This window comes from Giraffa tippelskirchi, chromosome 10 (assembly GCF_054371585.1).
Source record: "Giraffa tippelskirchi isolate mGirTip1 chromosome 10, T2T-mGirTip1v1.2.pri, whole genome shotgun sequence".
In the NCBI taxonomy this organism is placed as follows: Eukaryota; Metazoa; Chordata; class Mammalia; order Artiodactyla; family Giraffidae; genus Giraffa; species Giraffa tippelskirchi.
Window position 1 is genome coordinate 19323788 of NC_137284.1, and position 19186 is coordinate 19342973.

The window sequence follows — 19186 nt, forward strand, 5'->3', positions numbered from 1 at the left end:
ACTGGAGAGCCAAAACCAAAACCATAACTTGCCGATGTACCCTGCCTCCCCAAACTGCCACAGCTAGCAAACCACAGTATACCGGACCAACTGCAATTCTTTTAACTCCCTTAGACCTATATGTTCCAAGATCAGATCACAGATAAAGTGATCATATAGTAACCAAAGGATTTGGGCTGGGCTCCATGTTCATTTGGGCTGGACTCCAAAAATAAGACTACTGACTGTCCGGAATTCCCTGGCTGACCAGTGGTTAGGACTCTACAATTTCACTGCTGGGGGTGTAGGTTCAATGCCTGGTTGGGAACTAAAATCCCACAAGCCACACAGTCAAAAAAAAAAACAAACTACTGCCTGTCCCAGTAAATCCCCAGTGTACAGATTCTGATCAGCGCCTGCCAAAACCATCCTTTAACTCTAGCTCCCAAGCCGTAAAAACACCCTTCCCTGACTCCCCACTTTGGCAATGCCTCTGGGCATCTCAAGAGTCTGCACTCTTGGGATTCCCTGGTGGCTCAGTGATGAAGAATCTGCCTGCCAATGCAGGAGACACGAGTTCAATCCCTGGTCCGGGAAGATCCCACATGCCTCGCGACAACTAAGCCCGTGTGCCACAATCACTAAGCCTGTCCTCTAGAGCCTGGGAACTGCAACTCCTGAGCCCACGTGCCTCAACTACTGAAGCCCAAACGCCCTAGAGCCTGTGCTCTGCAACAAGAGAAGCCACCGAATGAGAAGCCTATGTACTGCAACTAGACAGTAGCCCCCTGCTCACCACAATGAGAGAAAAGCCCATGCAGCAACAAAGACCCAGCACAGCCAAAAATAAATAAAATTATACATTTAAAAAAAAGAAAAAACTTCTCATTCGTTCTTTAAAAAAAAAAAAGAGAGTATGAACTCTGCCTGGTTGTAAATGGCAGTGCACCAGTTTCTCATTACAGGTGTGTGCCCGGGGGCTGTGTTATTCAGATGCATGCCGCCCTCTCCGCTGGTATTCTCCCCTCGTCTGGGGTCCTCCGGGCCTCCCCAAGCCTCTGGAAGTCCCACCTACTTCCCACCCAGGACCCCAGCCCTCTGGCTTCCCCATCCGTCTGCAACCCCTCATCACCTGCTTAATCTTGTGTGGCTGCTGTATCGGCAGGCTCAGCAGTTTGTCAGCTGCGATCTCCATGTAGAAGGGGTTGAGAATCCGGATCTGTTTGGGGTTGACATCCCAGATGAGGGGAGGCTGTTTCCAGAAGCCCTTTCGCACCTAGGCAGGTGGGAATGCAAGGCGAGAGGGGAGTGGGTCGAAACCTGCTTTTCGAGTCCAGCCACTGGGCTCCTCCAGGGAAAGGGGTCCATGTGGGGATGGCACAGAGAGGTGGGAGTGGGGACCAGAGGGGAAGAGCAGGGAGAGAGCGGAGTGGGGCAGTCCCCAGGGGAGGCCAGGTGACATGGTGTGGAGAGTATGGGCTCTAAGCCTTGCTCACTCCCAATGACATCCACACAGGTAGAAGGGGCTAGGTCAACATCTGGCAGAAAATGGTCAGTTGGACAGTTCAACATTCAACCGATGGCAAACAGAGCAAGTGGACTTTCTGGGGTGTGTCCGCATAGAGGGACAGAAATCTCGACTTTTTGAACCTACCCCCACCTGGAGATGACTACAGACTGGTCCCTCTGCTCCCAGGCTTCTCACTGGGGCACCCTGGGCTGCTGTTGCCTGACCCCTGTAGCAGAACACTGAGCTCACGCCTCGCCCGCACTGGCTCCTGAGGATCTCAGGGCACACGTGATGGAGCAGGAGGGCCTGATCCCGGGCAGCGTTCCCCCACCACAGGCCGAGACCTCTCCCCTCCCAGTCTCCCCACGTACTCGCTTCTTATCACTCAGGATGCTCTCAATCCAATGGAAGTCCATGGCCTTGAAAGCTACCAGGACGAGGAGTGTGTCGGGGTTGTCCTCCACTTTGGGGTTAAAGTGGGCGGATTCAGGGTAGAAGAGACGCATGGTGGTCTTGGAGCCCACGTCCTGCTCGTAGCCAGCCACTGGGGCGCTGTTTAACCTGGGAGGCGGGGAGGAGGATGCCCATCACCCTGAGCCCCGCTGGTCTGTCCACTGTCGCCCCCCAGACAGAAGAGGGAAGGGCGGCCATACGGACCTGATGACCACGTCGTACTTGTTGATGGCCTCTCCCAGTGAACTGTTGCGCAGCCGATGCCCGTTCCCCACCACCACGCAGCGGCGGCACTTCAGGCTGCCATGGGAACAAGGTGATGAGACTCAGAACGAGCCCCTGCTCCAGCTTCACCTCTCTCTCCTGCCCTCCGTCTGCCCCAGGCCCCCTCAGCCCCTGCTTCCCATGGACCATGCGCACGCCAAGTCACTTCAGTTGTGTCCAACTCTGTGCGAGCCCGTGGACTGTAGCCCGCCAGGCTCCTCTATCCATGGGATTCCCAGGCAAGAGTACCGGAGTAGGTGGCCATGCCCTCCTCCAGGGGATCTTCCCGACCCAGGGATGGAATCCGTGTCTCTTAAGTCTCCTACATCAGCAGGCAGGTTCTTTACAACTAGCACCACCTGGGAAGCCCCCTACATGGACCAGGCATCTCCAAAGAGCTCTGCTCCTGGTCATGCTGACTCTGCAGCCCTGGGCTTTCAAGGGAGAGGAAGCTGAGCAGAGCACAGGAGAGAGAGGAAAAGGAGAGGAGGGAAGATGCCTGGGAAGGACTGCGAAGCAATCCCATTTCAGAGTCCCCGACTGCCCCCAGGCCGGCCTATTATCACGGCAATACCCTCAGCAACCTCTGCCCACTCTGCCAGCCCGATACCCAGGCTCGGTTGCCATAGGGACCGGTGTTCCCACCTCCCTGGAGACAGGCAGGCTCACTGGGAGATGCTGGACCATGACTGTTTCTCACTGAGGCAGGAAGGCGTGTCTCCTTACCTCTGGATGCTCTCTGGGATGGAGTAGCTGGTGATGGCTAGCACCCGGAGGAGAAGATCTTCTGCAAAAGGACCAGATTCAATGGGGCTGATGACAAAAGCAACCTCTCCAAAGGCTGCCAGCCCTCCCTCTCCTGACCCCAGTGTCTGAGCCTGGCTGAGAACTTGGGCGCGGGGACCGTGGATGGCAAAGAATGAGAAGTAGTGTGGCCAAGGTGAGGCCACCATTCCCACCCACCCCACTCCCCAAGAAGGGCACTTACCACTCCCCTTGGTCCCGTAGGGCAGCTCATAGGGAGATGGTGTCTTGACCCAGAAATAATCTTTAAGCTGCAGGAAGAAAGGCTGTTCTTGGGAGTAGCTGCACAGAGGTGAAGGCAGGGTGGGGATGAGAAAGTGATTAATCTTGGTGCCAGAAACAGGGTCAGACCACAGACTAATATCATGTATACACGTCCAAGGCCTCCCTGCCCTCACTGGCTTCACCTGACGCATGTCCACCAGCACAGTTTCCTCCTTCTAGCTGTACTCAGCCCACCCCCCACCCTCACACACTTACTTGCCAAAGAGCTTGGAGACCATCTTCTCCGCCTCACCCTGGAGGCATGGCTCTTTCTTCCCTGGGACGGGAAAATAAAAGCTGGAGACAGAAAAGAAGAGGAGGCAGGAGCTCCGGTCAGACCTCCCAGGCCCAGGGGCCAGCATTCCAGGCAGCCCCCACCTCCTCCCAGGGCCTGAAGGCCCAAAGGCCCTGGAGAGCAACTCACAGATTGGAATCATCTCAGTCCAAGTCCCACCTTGAAACCAAATCACTGCAAATCCAGCTCTTCCTTCTCCTAAACCCCTTGGGTGAGAGACCTGGGGACCCATCCCAGACCTTACCTCCCCAAACTCTCCCAACCACGCTCACAGAAAGATTCTGGGCTAATAGTGTAAGGGAGAGGCCACCCCCTGGCTCTCTGAACCCTCCTCCCTACCACTAGGTCCCCACTCCATTGACACTCCATCCCTGAGCCTCCTTCCTAAAAACAAAAAAACAAAAAATCACAGAAGAACATGAAAGATGGACTCACAGCTCAATGTACCTGTCCTCTCGAGAGATAGAGTACCACACCATGACAGCCAGGAACAGAGCCAACATGGCCAGGAGCTTCCAGCCTGCGGGGCGAATGCACACAAGAGCTGGAGGCAGGAACAGGCAGGCATGGCCCCGGGCCACCTTCCCACCTGCCCCACTGCCCTGCCTGGGACTCCTGAAACCCCAGCTCAGAGCAGGCCCCTGCTGGGCCATAGTTTTCCGGCTTGGGGCTTGGACCTGAGCATGTGTGCCATCCTTCAAGAGGAAGACAGGTGCTCCCAGCTCCGTATCTGTCCTTCCACAACCCCCGGGAGGGTCTGGGAGGGTTGAAGGAAGATGCTGAAGACTGCCTCTGGGGAGCCCATTCCTGAGGGTGGGGGAGTTCTTGGCAAACACTCACGGGACTTGCTGATCATGTTTCTCAGGTGCCAGGGTTCCTGGGGAGAGTTGTCATCCCGGCTGCCTCGGGCCACCTAGGAGGCAGGAGTCACAGGTGTGAGGTCAGCGTCCTGAACGCTCTGGCCTTGGCACTGGACCAGGGCACACCCACAGCCTGCCTGTTCCTGCCTCCAGCTGCAGGGCACAGCTGCAGGGCCATCCAGTGAGCAGCCCTCCTCACTCTGGATGTCCTCCTAACCCCTCGAAGGCGACCTCAGGGGTCCAGAGGTGTCCTATGCCCCAGAAAGGGAAACCACGTCCCACTGCTCACAGATTCAGTCCCAGGCCAGACCAGCCCACCCCAGCTTCCCAGGCGCAGCTCCCTTCACTGTTCTCTCCCTCAGCTTGACCTCAGAAGGGTCAGCTCCAGGAAACAGATGTACATCCACCCATTTTCTACATGAAAGCTAAGCTCAAAGATACAAGGGTGTGATTCACATTTGCACAAGTGAAGTGAAGTTTATCTCTTCTGCACATTCAAGGCATTCCCTTGGTGCTGGCCACCACCCACCTCTCCATCACCAAGCTCCCGCTACTCCACCCGAATAGGTCCACTGGGGCCACACCCTGGGTGAGGGTGGGAGCCACCAGATGGTCCATGAGGCCTCCTGCAGCCCTTCTAGACTCTGGCTGAGTGCACACAGTGTCCAGGCCCTCACCGCCCAGGTGCACTGGGGAATGCAGTGGAGGCAACTGTTTTAATGGGAGCACAAAGAGCGGGAGGGGCTTCCTCTGTAGCTCAGCGGTAAAACAAATCTGCCTGCAATGCAGGAGATGTAGGAGACGTGGGTTCAATCCTTGGGTCAGGAAGATCCCCTGGAGGAAGGCATGGCAACCCACTCCAGAATTCTAGCTTGGAGAATCCCCACAGACAGAGGAGCCCAGAGGGCTATAGTCCATGGGGTCGCAAAGAGTTAGACATGACTGAAGTGACTGAGCGCGCGCACGTGCACACACACACGCGCACATACACACACACACGGGCAGTGGGAAGGGTCTGGTCAGTCACAGAGGGGACACGAGACCCTTTCAGGTAAGTGCAGAGGCCAGCAAGGTGAGGACAGAGTGGGGTGAGTTGCTACATGCACACAAAGACATCCCTCCGATCACATATCCAGCCAAGGGCCATGCTTCTGAATCACCGGGAATTCATTTCTGCAGCTCAAAGAGCCACACAAAGAGATATGGGACACAGAGTGCCAGCTTCTTCTCTCCATGCCACTTTCACTTCCCCCGGTGATCTGGTTCATAAGAATCACGAGAGCCACGTACTAAAAACACAGATTCCAGGGCCTTTTCCTGAGATTGCTTCAGCCAGCTGGGGTGGGACCCGGGACGGGCATTTCCACAAGCAGTCTGACTGATTCTTCTGACAGGTCAGGAAAGGAAGGGAAGCCCTCGTGACTGTGCTCTCTTCGAGATAAACAAAAAATCTCAGATGATTTCTCAATGGTGGGGGCCCACATCGGGACGAGATCTGGTTTTTGTTAGAAACCATAAATCGATTATCCTGAACGCTGTTCTATTAAGGAGTCGATGCTCTGCTCTGAGCGGGGCAGGGGGGCACTACCCAGGCTCCACCCTGAGTCCACAAACATACAATGAGAATGTCGAGGGGAAGGGAAAGCGGATAGGGGAAGAGGAGGGGGTTGTGGACCAGAGTCAGATGTTCTCAGCAGGGTCAGGAGGGCCCATCTCTGAATCCCAGGGCGGTTGGAGGATGGCTCTGTCCAGGAAGGAAAAGTTTTAGAGTTGTTATCAGCAGACTCCAGTGGAAGTCAAGACCTACTGCTCTTCCAAGGGTGGCCCGCCTTCCGATCCACCCAAAGCAACTGCCAAGTCATTCCCGACCACATCATCCCTTTCACACACTTCTCCCGATCTGAAATTCATTTAATTACTTGCTCTCTGTCTGTCTCCCCCACTGCAAATAAGCCCCGGGAGGGGAAGAATCGGGTCTGTCTTATCCCCAGCTCAAGCCTCAGCATCCAGCACAGCCAATGCTCAGCAAGTACTGAATGAATAACATGTTGGGTTATCTTCGGGGAGTCACTGTTCCCTTTCTGACCCTCGGTTTCTTCAGCTGTAAAACTGGGAAGTTGGTCTAACAAATGCTTGTGATTCCACTATATCAATATTTATCAGATCCACAGCCTGAGCCTCACCAGGGACCTTATTAGAAATGTATAATCTCAGGTCAGACTTCCCTATAGCTCAGATGGTAAAGAATCTGCCTGTAATGCAGGAGACCCAGGTTTCATCCCTGGGTCAGGAAGATCCCTTGGAGAAGGAAATGGCTACCCACTTCAGTATTCTTGCCTGGAGAATCCTATGGACAGAGGTGCCTGGTGGGCTACAGTCCATGGGGTCACAAAGAGTCGTACACGACTAAGTGACTAACACACACAGTCTCAGGTCCCACCCAGATGCACATATCAGAGCATTTGCAAAAGATCTCCTGATGATTCACACGCACAGTCAAGTTTGAGAAGCACTTGTCAAGATGAATGTCCTTGCACTTGGTTGAACAGGAGAATTACAGTATCTGGGGATCCCTACCTGAGAATTCTGACAGAACTGGTCTGGCCCAGCCCTGGAATTTGTTCAAGCACCCGGGGCGATTCTAACTCAGTCAACGGTTGAGAACAACTGGTCCAGATAACGGCGGAAGCGGGCTTCTCAGTCTTCAATACGCGCATTCTGACTCAGTGGGTCCTGTGAGTCTGCATTCTAACTAGGTCCCAAGTGGTGCTTGTTGCTAGACTGGGACCATGCTTTGAGCTGCAAAGCTCGAAACCGGATCCTTCAGGCTCGCCCATTTCTTTACACTGTGAACTGCACCTTCTCCCACCCTCTGCGCCCTCAACCTCGTTTCTGATCACGAATCAGCACATCACACTCCGGCTCCCTTTATCGGGAGGTCACAGCACTGGGTACACAGGGCAGTTACCTGAGAAGCTAAAGCATTTACTGATATCTGGGGCCCACTTTCCAAGAGTCTTATTTAATTGGTTGAGGGATGGGGCCCAAGCACTGGCCAGCAAAAAAACCAAACAAACAAAAAACCTTGCCTTTCTTGTGATTTGAACATGCAGCTAGGATGGAGAACACTATGGAGTGTGTTCCGCAGTCACTGAAAGTCAAAGGTCTTAGCTGCCCTCGATGGAGCAGACCTTTGCTGGTTGGAGATGATGGATCCCTGGGAACAAGACAATTACTATTTTTTGAACCTCCTGCCCAGTACAGTTATACACTTTCTTCCTAAACTTATGCTAGGTAGACTGGCTAGTCCTGGGGTTTGCTCCAAGAAACCAACCAGGGATGCCATCTGCCCATGCCTTCCCCTGGCTGGCCAAGCCACGAGAAGGCTCAGCCCCTCTAGGATTCTAGGAAGACGGGCTTCTTGGGCTGGCTGCTGCCTCAAGACCACTCGGAGCCTTATCCCAGCAGCTCTCCCCCATCCCCGGCAGCCCCTGGGGACAAAAGGCCATGAGGAAAGTCACAGAAGGGTACCTGAGCAGGGGAACAGGAATCTGAACCACTCATGTCCAAGGTGCAGCAACCTCTGCCTGCCACTAGCTGCCCGGGAGATCCAGCTGTCAGGTAAAGCCGACCACAAGGCAGGAACACCGTGTGCCCTCCCAGTGTTCTGCGGAGAACCACGGTGTCCCTGCCTGCAGAGATGCTGAGCCCTGCCTCGGACTCGCCGAAGGGCAGAACTGGAGGATGAGGGGGAAGGACTGAGGCCTCCCGCAGCCCTGGGAGGCTGGCAGCCTCACACACTCCACAAGTACTCAGCAGTCACCTGCTATACCAAGAGGAAGAGGACTGGGCGTCACCCATGGACACGGCCTGATGCCAGGCCCCTCCAAGCCCCTGGGCCCATCAAAGGGCTGTGGCTTAATGTTCCTCAGAGGGGGGATGGGAAAACCAGTGGGGCAGAAGCACAGGCTGAGATCTTACTGGTTCAGAAACCCTGAGCAAGTCACATGATCTATATCAGTGTCCCTCAGTTCTAGGTGGAAATCTGGGGCTGCCCACCTGCCATCTCCACACTCACCTGCCAGTCCTGCTCCCTCCTGCCCCCTCCACCACGAGGACACCGGTGCCCGCCCACCCTCCCAGCATTGTTTCTACCAGTGATTAATCACCCTACCTTGCTGCTTCCATCTCTCCCCTTTCTCCACTCCCTTTGACTTAAGACTTAACTCTCCCTGTACCTAAAACAAAAACAAAACCCTCTCTGGGCTTCCGTGGTGCCTCAGTGGTAAAGAATCCGCCTGCCAATGCAGGAGACGCGGGTTGGATCCCTGATCCGGGAAGATCCCATATGCCATGGAGCTACTAAGCCCATGAGCCACAGCTACTGAGCCTGTGATCTAGGGGCCAAGAGCCGCAAGTACTGAGCCCACGAGCCACAGCTACTGAAGCCTGCATGCCCCCAAGCCCGTGCTCCACAGCAAGAGAAACCCCTGTAATGAGAAGCCCACACAGCACAACTTAAGAGTAGCCCCCGCTGTCCGCAACCAGAGAAAAAAGCCCGCGCAGCAATGAAGACCATCACAGCAAAAAAAATAAAATAAAATTTATTAAAGAAAAAAAACCCTCTCTGCCTGTCTCTTTCTCCAGCTACCCCTGCATCTCCATCTCGACCTTCAGTCGTCAAACTCCTTCACCTGTGCTACATGCTCATGTGCCCCTGAGCCCTCTACCTGTTCACCACCCCATCCCTACCTTGTTTTTACGCTGAGTTCACTCCTGCCACAGCCCTCTGTGGCCTCCTAATTGTCAACCTGAGAAAGGTCTATTTTCACTCTTCTCACATCCCGAGGCCTCCCTGGATTCTAGCTCAGGACTCTCTAGGTTTCCGCCACGCTGGCTTCACTTTCTTTAAGCGCTGGCATTCTCCAGGGAGCTGCCCTTGAACCCCTGCTCTTTCTCTCTTTGTTTTCCCAGGCCAGGTTCGTTCATCTTCAGAGGCTTAACTACTACTCAAACCCTGATGATTCAAGCTCTTTTTTCAGCTCTGTAATTTCTCTCCTGGAACCCATCCTAATATTTCCAGTTTTCTACTGCACATCCTCCCTGTGTGTGTGCTGAGTCGCTTCAGTCGTGTCTGACTCTTTGTGACCCCTTGGACTGTAGCCCGCCAGGCTCCTCTGTCCATGGGATTTCCCAGGCAAGAATACTGGAGTGGGTTGCCATTTCCTCCTCCAGTTCATCCTCCCTTAATGATCTTAAAGTTTTCACACTTAACAGGTCCAAAACTGGACCCCCGTCTGTCTGCACCCTCCCAACCCCACATTCTCATCAGCTCATCCATCCAAAGTCCCCCTTCCCTTCACACCATCCCTGCTAAATGCCATCAATTCTAACCCTGGTTCCTCATTCCAGCAATGCTTGCTGAACTCCCACTAAACATTGTGGAGGCACTGGGGTGCAAAGCCTGATACAGCTCAGTGCAGCGTAAAGGTCACATAGTCTAGAGTCTCGGAAGTACTGGATTGGCCAAAAAGGTCATTCGGGTTTTCCCATAAGCTGGTACCAAAGAACCCGAAGGAACCCAATTCTTCTGAAAGCAGCTTTTCTCTCCTTTTCCTGAACCACAGACTGATTCTAGATCTCACCTCAACTTCTCCGCTTCCTAACTGGTCCCTTCACCACAAGTCTTTCTTCACTCCAGCCACTTCTTCAGAACTACCTACACAGTACCACCCTCCTGCTTTCATTGTTCCCCATTTCTTCAGTGAAAAACCAAAGCTCTTTGTAGAGGCAACCAGGGTGCTTCACTGGGCTTCCCTAGTGGCTCAGCAGTAAAGAATCTGCCTGTCAATGTAGGAGATGAGGGTTTGATCTCTGGGTTAGGAAGATCCCCTGGAGAAGGAAATGGAAGCCCACTCCAGTATTCTTGCCTGGGAAATCCCATGGATGAAGGAGCCTGTCGGGCTATAGTCCATGGGGTCAAAAAGAGTCGGACACAGTGACTAAACAACAACAAGGGTGCTTCAGTCCCAGGCCACAAGCCCTGTACGTCCATCTCCTAGTTCCTCCCTAGTACCTGCAGGAGCATCTTCTTTTTACAGAATTCCCACCCCTCTGCACAGGCTTTCCTCCTATACGAAGATCCCAGGCCTCCACAGTTAGCCTCAACAATCTCACTCCTGTACCATCGGCTCAAATGGCCCCTTCTCCATGAAGTGTTTTCCGACAATTCTTGGCAATGTTTTTCTTTCCACACAATATTGTTTATATCTTGATTTTAGCACCTATCAGAGAGTAAGATTTTGTATTATATAATTACTATTTTCATGGTTTGCCCACTATCCTCTGACCTCTTCAATTATAAGCTTGTTTATACCAACAGTCTATGACAGCACACAGCCTAAAGAAGATGCTTTATCACATAATATAATTTTATATTACACCATTAAGTGTTTTCATATCTTGCCCATTAGACTATGACCTCTGAGGTCCAGGCCAGCTTTATATCTTCAGACTCTATTACAGTGCCTAGAACCTAGCAGATATTTTATCGAGATGGCCAAAAAGTTCATTTGGATTTTTCATAACATCTTCCAGAAAAACCCAAAAGAACTTCTTAGCCAATCCAATCTAAACACCTGACACACAAGTAATAAGATGAGATTTAAACTGTATTACATCCCTTGTTTTTGTTGTTATTTAGTCACTAAGTCGTGTCCAACTCTTTGGCTACCCCATGGGCTGTAGCCCACCAGGATTCTCTGTCCATGGGATTTTCCAGGCAAGAATACTGGAATGGATTGCCATTTCCTCCTGCAGGGGATCTTCCCAACCCAAGGTTGGAACCTGCATCTCTTATGTCTCCTGCATTGGCAGGCGGATTCTTTACCACTGAGCCACCTGGGAAACCCCTGACATCTCTTACTGATCCTGAAATGTACTGTGCACTCACTGTGTACAACACCAGGGGGCAGGTCCCAACCTCACTGCCGTTGCTTTAGGGACCAAGTGAGTCATCGCCATGGGGACTGCCCTGTGCACTACAGGGTGGTTACTAGCACCTTTGACCTCTACCCACTAGATGCCAGTAGGACTCCCACTCTCCAGTCCCGATACCCACAATGTCTCCAGACAGTACTGAATGTTGACAGCTACACTGCAAGACTCTTTTTAAAGTATGATCTCAACCCTGTGAGTTAAACACTATTATTATCTCCACTCTGCAGATAGGGAAATGAGGTGTAGCAAGGGTCAGCAACTTGCCCAGGGTCGCCGAGCTAGTGAGGAGCTGAGCTCCAGAGGCCACACTCCTAACCCCTGCCCTCTACTACCTCTAAACCAGCGGGTGAAGATGCCAAGATCCTTGGAAAGCCCACCTGCGGCCCTTTGGAGCAACTCGAGGAAGTTGCCCTCCATTACATCAAAGTTCTTCCAAGGCTTATGAGAGCTCAGAGGAGCCTCCCTCGCTCCTTCTCAGGCAGGCTTCCTAGTAAGACACAGTCTCCAGCCCACCCCCCACCCCCCAGCTCCCCTGGAAGTCCTCCAGCTTGTCCTCAATGCCCGCAGCTGTGTTCATGGGATTACCATCACCCTACATCTGGACACCAGACTTCCACGAATGCTGGCAAAGCCTGCATTCAATTTCTCACGGTTGGGCCACTTCACTGGTAGGGAATCAATAGCCCTTGGCTGGTAAGCCAGGTCTCCTGGACCGTGAACTGGTGTGGCTGCTCTGTGGAACCTTAGAGAGGGTCTGTGCTACATTGACTTGCAAACACCTCACCTCAAGAATCTCCGGTCACATCTCCAGCCCGCTGAGGTGTGTGAATCTCGAAGATGCCACCTAACCCACAGCGGTTCCTCAGCTTAAGAGTCCCCTGCCGTGATTCCAGGGGGCGGTGTGAGCTGGACGGTGACGTTTTTAATTTAATTTCCTAATTTTATTATGCTCGTGTTATAATAATATTTCCTGTTCCGCCAGAAATTCACATCTAGCTTCCAGGTACAACTATTTCTTTGCATTTCTTTCCCGAAGGTGGTCCAACGAGTATTTAAGTTACAGACATTCCCAAACTATTATTTATCTGGGACAGATTGTGATTAAAGATAAAGAATGTCAAACCGCATATTTTCCAAGAGAAGCAAACTTGCAAGGCGTATTTTATTTCTTAACAAGGGCCTAGTGTGGATGATGACTTGAACGTAACTAATGCAACTGGGAGGTAAGGCAAGGTGAGAACACAAGTCATTGGAGTCTTGCTCTGTTATATTCAGCCACTCCTGGGTGCGGTCCACTAACTGCAGTTCTCTAGAATGACCAGTCATCTGAATCAACACTCCTCAGCTCAAAATCACCTCTATGGCTCCCGTCTACCCAGAGAGATGGGCCAAGCCCTTGCTCTGATCTGTGAGGATGCACGCGACTTCCTGGCCAGCACCTCTCTGCCCTCCTTCCCTGTTTTCCTCATTTACTCTGCTTCACTCACACAGGATTCCCTGTTCTTGATTGGGCTGGGCCTACCCTCTGCTCTTGACCAGGCTGTTCCTTCAGCTTGGAATGCTGTCCCCCCAGACACAGGCTTGATATCTCCCCATTCAGCTTTCCACTCATCTTCTCCACCTCCCGTCAAAAATCCCCCCGACACCTGACATTTTTGATCCCTCTCCTCGACCGCTAGCCCAGGTGGCACCAGTGGTAAAGAACCCACCTGCCAATGCAGGAGACATAAGAGGCATGTGTTTGATCCCTGGGTCAGGAAGATCCCCTGGAGGAGGAAATGGCAACCCACTCCAATATTCTTGCCTGGAGAATCCCATGGACAGAGGAGCTTGGTAGGCTACTGCCCATTGGGTTGCATAGAGTCAGACACGACAGAAGCGACTTAGCCCACCGGTACTCCGCGCCTACAAAGAACTTCTGTTGTTTTGTTTGATGCTGGATCAACCATGTCTGTAACAGTGACTGGCACTCAGCAGGCTCTAGATACAAATTTGTTGAATTTATCAGTGGATCTAATCGTCAGGAACTTCACTGTCACAGAGCAGGCCGAGCGAGAGGGGAAGAGGCAATAGTAATAGATCAGATACCCACTCCAGCCCCTCTGGCCTGACTGCTAGCTAGACACAGGCTGCACTGTGCCTCTTCCCCAGCCTGAACAGCACAGCATGATCTCAGCAGGACCGGTGAGGAGTTAGCTGGTCTTGGCCCCGCTCTGTGAGGCAGCAAAGGACAGAGTAATTGACCAACTGCCTCAAGGCCCACCAGTGGGCAGACGTGGCACCTCTCCAGACATCCAAGCTTAGAGAAAAGGAGAGGATTCCCTGTGCAGGGCAGGAAGCCTCTCTGTTCCCCACCCGTGGGGTCCACAAGGTACCCCGGCCTCCACAACCGGCATCTCAAACAGCCCTGGCCTGCAACCTCCTGTAAAGAAACACTGATATGGTCCACTTTATCAGCTGCCAGTCACAAGACACCACATGAAAATCATGTTTCTGGAGTCGGCCCGGGTGGGGAAGGAGCTCTGAATTCCATTCGCTCAGGAAAAAAGCTGCAGTGTTATGATGGGGTGGAGAATCAACAATACAGGTTCATGAGAATAAACAAAGTGAAACTCCGGTGTGGCCGGGGATCTGCCCCAGGTTCCCAGGCAGCACTGTTCCTCCCTTATGCCTCCCACCCAGGAGCCGATGAACCCGGCCCCCAGGAGTCTAAGCTAAAGGCCCTACAGGATTGGGGCCTGAAGCCAACAGTATGGCCAGTCCCCTCCCTCCCTCTGGCTTCCAGATGCCCCTTCTGAAGACGGTGGACGGCACCAGCCCCGTGGCGTCCCATCTGGGCAGAGATGACCACAGCCTCATGTGGCCATGGGGCACTTGCAGTGTGGCCAGACCACGCCGAGGAGCGCTGTCGGCCAGGGAACATACACTGGATTTCAAAGACTCACTACCAAAAACAGTACACAATCACCTTAAAAATTATTTACATTGAAAGTGTGTGAAAATATGAAAGTGTTAGTTGCTCAGTCATGTCTAACTCTTTGAGACCCCCATGGACTAAAGCCCACCAGGATCCTCTGTTCATGGAATTTCCCAGACAAGAATACTGCAGTGGGTTGCCATTTCCTCCTCCAAGGGATCCTCCCAACCCAGGGATGGTCCCTGGATCTCCTTCACTGTAGGCAAATTCTTTACCTGCTGAGCCACCAGGGAAGCTTCATTTACACGGTGGCAGCCAACCAGCAGCCCACACTTCCCTTCGTGGGCGGCCCAGGGGCGAAAGCCTCGGCCTGACCTTCTGAGAGCCGTCATTTTAGAAAGCAATTGTATTTTTTTAAAAAATTATTTACATTGATCTCACACTGAAAGAGTCTTTTGTCTATACTGGGTTAAAACAGTAAAATTAAATTCACCTTATTTTTACTTTTTGAACATGTGGCTAAATTAATTTTTTTTACTTTAAAATTACCTATGTGACTTGCTTCAGTGGTTCCCACTGCATTTCTATTGGACAGCACAGGACCAGTCTCCCAGGCCCCACTAGAAGCACCAGAAGCGTGTATGAAGCTGAATCCGTTTCCAGAGGGCTACACCGTGGCTGGGAGGCCAAGGGCTCCTTTACACTGATTCTTGGTCACAGTGAGCACCATCCTCAGGTCTCAAGTGCATCAGAGTCACGAAGACCCTCCTCTCCTCTGTCTACGTCCCCTCTGCTGAGGCACAGTTCAAGGTGACAGTATCACCTGGCCCACCAGCCCAGTCTCCACTCTGCCTGCACCTAACCTCCTCCTGACCCCGGCATCTCACCCGGGACTGGCTCTCAGCCCCTCCCTGCATGCCCTCTTGAACAAGTAAGATGAAGGGAGGTTTCCAGGTCATAGGGTGTCTCCAGGCTTGGAGCCCTCCTGGCACCCCGGTGTGCTGGCATCAGCTTACAGTGTGGTCCAGGCACCTTGGAGCTGGTAGTGATTGAAGTGAGTCAAAGGTAACAATAGCCAGTTCTGCAGAAACAACGACTTCTTGGTGTAAGGGTGTGTTTGTACCCATAACATCATCCACTTGGCACAAAAGCATGGCCCTGGCTGGCTCTTCCTGGGTGCCCAGAGGACAGCCGTGATGGCTGGCACACGGGTCAGGCCGAACTTCTTCCCCAGGACCTTGTCTCCTGCTCTGGCCAAAAGCTGTGACCAGCGACTGGCCTCCAGGATTGAACCCTGCCTTGTTCACTTGCCAGACTATGACTTTGGGGAAACCACTGAACATCCCTAAGCCTCAGTCTCCCAATCTGCAAAATGGAGGTAGAGAGTCCCTACCAGTTTGGTTATGGTGGTGAACAAGAGAAGGTAGGTAAAGCACACAGAAAAAAGTGTTAGTCGCTCAGTCGTGTCCTACTCTTTGTGACCCCATGAACTGTGTAGCCCACCAGGCTCCTCTGTCCATGGGATTTCCCAGGCAAGATTACTCGAGAGGGTTGTCATTCCCTTCTCCAGGGGATCTTCTCGACCCAGGGACTGAACTTGGGTCTCTGGCTTTGCAGGCAAATTCTTTACTATTTGATCCTCCAGGGACAAAGGAAACACTCAGAAAGAGTGACAGTACTCCTGCCCTATGTGCTAAGTGGAATCCAAAGGCTGCAACTCTGTGGCATGTGGGTAGATTAGAACATCACTGAAAAAACACTGTTTTTCAGTCTGTTTTCTGACCGAAAGCACAGCATTAAGGGCTGAACCTTACACGGTGCAGAACTGGATGCCAACTGAACTGAGGAAGTCCCGGGTGAACCCCCAAGGCTTCACCAGACTTCCTAAACACACCCTCCCCTCCCCAAAGATAAGAATCTTAGCTCACATGCCCCCATCTGCACCCCAATCCCATCTGAGGATGGAGGTGAAGGCAAGGTCAGAGTCAACAGTTTCACATCTGGGTCCTTGTCGGGGGTTGATTATAATATAAACGGTGAGGGACCTGATATCACTGGTGGGACCCAAGACCAGGCTGCTCTCTCAGCCAGCCCTCAAGGGTCCTGGTACTCATGCTTCCTCCCGGCGCAGGGTCCCAGGCTCCCCCATCACTCCCACAGTCTGTTCCGCACCACTGCCCTGTTTTATCTGCTTCTGTAGCAGGTACACCACACCATCTCCCGTACTCAGGAGATCTGGCGACCCAGGAAAGCAGCGACTTCGTAGGGCCCACAGTATCTCCAGCACCAAACGTAACACCTGATGCGCAGTGGATAAGTAACGAATATTGAAATGAACAGATGTCTAAATGAATGAGCAAATTAGCAGAACAAGTATGAACAGAAAGTTTAGTCAAGTTAAAACATTCCAGACCCTTCCTTTGCAATGACCTGGGCAAACGAGGCACCGGGGGCTTGTTAGAGGCTCAGTTCCAGACCTTGCAGAGCCAGCCAGGGCCATGCTTTTGTGCCAAGTGGATGATGCTATGGTTACAAACACAACTTTATACCAAGAAGGTGTTGTTTCTGCAGAACTGGCTATTGTTACCTCTGACTCACTTCAATCACTACCAGCTCCAAGGTGCCTGGACCACACTGTAAGCTGATGCCAGCACACCCTGTGGGGTGCCAGGAGGGCTCCAAGCCTGGAGACACCCTATGACCTGGAAACCTCCCTTCATCTTACTTGCTCAAGAGGGCCAGCCTGGGCTAACACCCCAGCCAGCAAGCCCCAGACCTCCAAGTACCCTTGGCCTCCTGGAAGTAGAAGAAAGGGGTCTGGACACAGACCTGGGGTTCAACCCAGGTGGTCATGGGGCTGGGTGTCCCTCGACAAGCTTCTACATGTCCTAGGCCTCATTTCCCATCTGTGAAATGAGAGCAGCAAGAATATGTTCTCGGAGGCGTGGGAGACTCAAAACATAGCCCAGGATTGAGAGCCTACAGTCTCCATACCGCCCGGGTCCAGAGAAAGCACTTGGGCCCTGGAAGCTGAAGGTAACTCCTGGTCTGGGCCACTCCCCACCCACCCCCTGCCCTCCAGCACATGGCAGTCCCTCTCTGTTCAAGGTCTGCCCCAGCCCAGCACAGGGAGGAGTCCACAGCTCCCACCTGCAACCACAGCCATAACTGCACTCACCTCTCCTCCCAGCAGCTGGGGCCACTGCACACTGCATGGGACACACAGCTGCCCAGGGAAAGGGTACTGCCACCCAGACTCTGCATGAACTAAACGTGGATCCCATGTCCTAGCCAGGCTCAAGGTGTGTTGCTGGGATGGGGAGAACATGGGATGGAGAAGAGGGATGAGGCTTCATTGGAGAAGCCACTCTCCCTTTTGGGGTATATCACCTCCTAGAGAAGGTGCCAAGAACCCTGATCAGACCCCTCTCCTAAGCAGTACCCCATTTGCAGAACATATCCTCACAAAACTGCCCAGCCACAGGCAGAGGCATTGGTGCCGTGGTAAAGAGTTTCGGCCTTGGACAAGTCAGAGACGGCACATCATCACCAAATACCTGGATATAGCAGTAATCCTTCCAATCAATCAGAAAAAGACCAAGAAACTGAAGAGACTAAAGCAAAGGACAGGAAAGGGCAATTCACAGCTTAAACCCACACACCTTATAAACGTGAAAAGATGTCCAACCTCACTAAGTGACCAGGGAATGCAGATTAAAACCAAACGTGACTTCTTGCACATTGCTGGCAGTTCACTGACATAAGGCTTAAAACAGTAATTCATAGTATCTATTAATAGTAAAGCTGAAGGTGGGCATATTCTACAATCCAGTAATTCCACTTCCCTGTATAGTCCAGAGGAACTCACCTTTGTATGTGTACACACACCAAGGATGTTTATTGCAGCACTGTGGCAACAGCAAAGGAATAGAAATGCCTTAAATGTCCACAAATGGAGGGAGAGCTGAACAAACTCTGTATTATCACACAATTAAATACTATACAGTGACTTAAATTGAAAAAATTCCTCATATGGATCTATTAGGATAAACCTGATGCTTAAGCTTTTTAAAATGCTGTAAGAGGATACAAGTAGTATGATCTCATTAACCTTAAAAACACATAAAACAAGACTATACAGAGGGTATATGAGCTATAAGAATTTAAAAAAACATGGAGATTGACATGTACACACTGCTACATTTAAAATGGAAAACCAACAAGAACCTACAGTACAGCACTGGGAACTCTACTCAATGTTATGTGGGAGCCTGGATGGGAGGGGAATTTGGGGGAGAATGGATACAGGTATATATATGGCTGAGTCTCTTGGCTGTTGTCACAACATTGTTAATCGGCTATGCTCCAATATAAAATTAAAAGTTAAAAAAAAAAAATTGAGGAATCGCCCAACTCTTCGTGACTATTACATTCACCAAGAGATCAAATAGACTGGGATGGATTATAGAGTCAGGGCTTCGTTCTATTCTTCTAAATACTTTATTTCTTTTAAAACATCAGACATAATATGCAAAAACATTAACATCTGCAAATCTGGCAGCCATATAGAATTCTGTTATCCTTTCCATTTTGAAATATTTTTATATTGAAGACACTGAGTACAGATTTTAAGCCAAAAATTCAGAAGCTATAAAAGAAAAGGAAAATTCAACAACATAAAGATTTAAGGAGCAGAAGGGAAGGAAGAATGGGGAGAGAGAGAGAGGGAGAATGAACAGTTAAAAGACAAATGACAAACTAGGAAAAGTACCCCCCTAACATATGCGTAGCAGACCAAAGAATTGCCTTTAGCCCATAATCTGCTCATGCAAGTCAATAAG

General features: G+C 51.7%; 1 protein-coding gene across 14 annotated transcripts in view; it reads right to left on the reverse strand.

Moving 5' to 3' along the window:
* The window catches only part of ST3GAL4 (ST3 beta-galactoside alpha-2,3-sialyltransferase 4), a 60608-nt gene that overhangs the window by 19039 nt on the left and 22383 nt on the right, over positions 1-19186 (reverse strand). For 8 of the 14 annotated variants that reach the window (XM_081535014.1, XM_081535021.1, XM_081535015.1 and 5 more), the window contains exons 2-9: positions 4410-4482; positions 4005-4089; positions 3491-3571; positions 3195-3292; positions 2933-2993; positions 2147-2242; positions 1861-2050; positions 1112-1255 (exon numbers count right to left, since the gene is read on the reverse strand). In XM_081535014.1, coding sequence (XP_081391140.1) covers positions 1112-1255; positions 1861-2050; positions 2147-2242; positions 2933-2993; positions 3195-3292; positions 3491-3571; positions 4005-4089; positions 4410-4482 — 828 coding nt within the window. The remainder of the gene's footprint in view (positions 1-1111; positions 1256-1860; positions 2051-2146; positions 2243-2932; positions 2994-3194; positions 3293-3490; positions 3572-4004; positions 4090-4409; positions 4483-19186) is intronic. The other 6 variants (XM_081535022.1, XM_081535009.1, XM_081535020.1 and 3 more) reach the window with 2 other exon arrangements.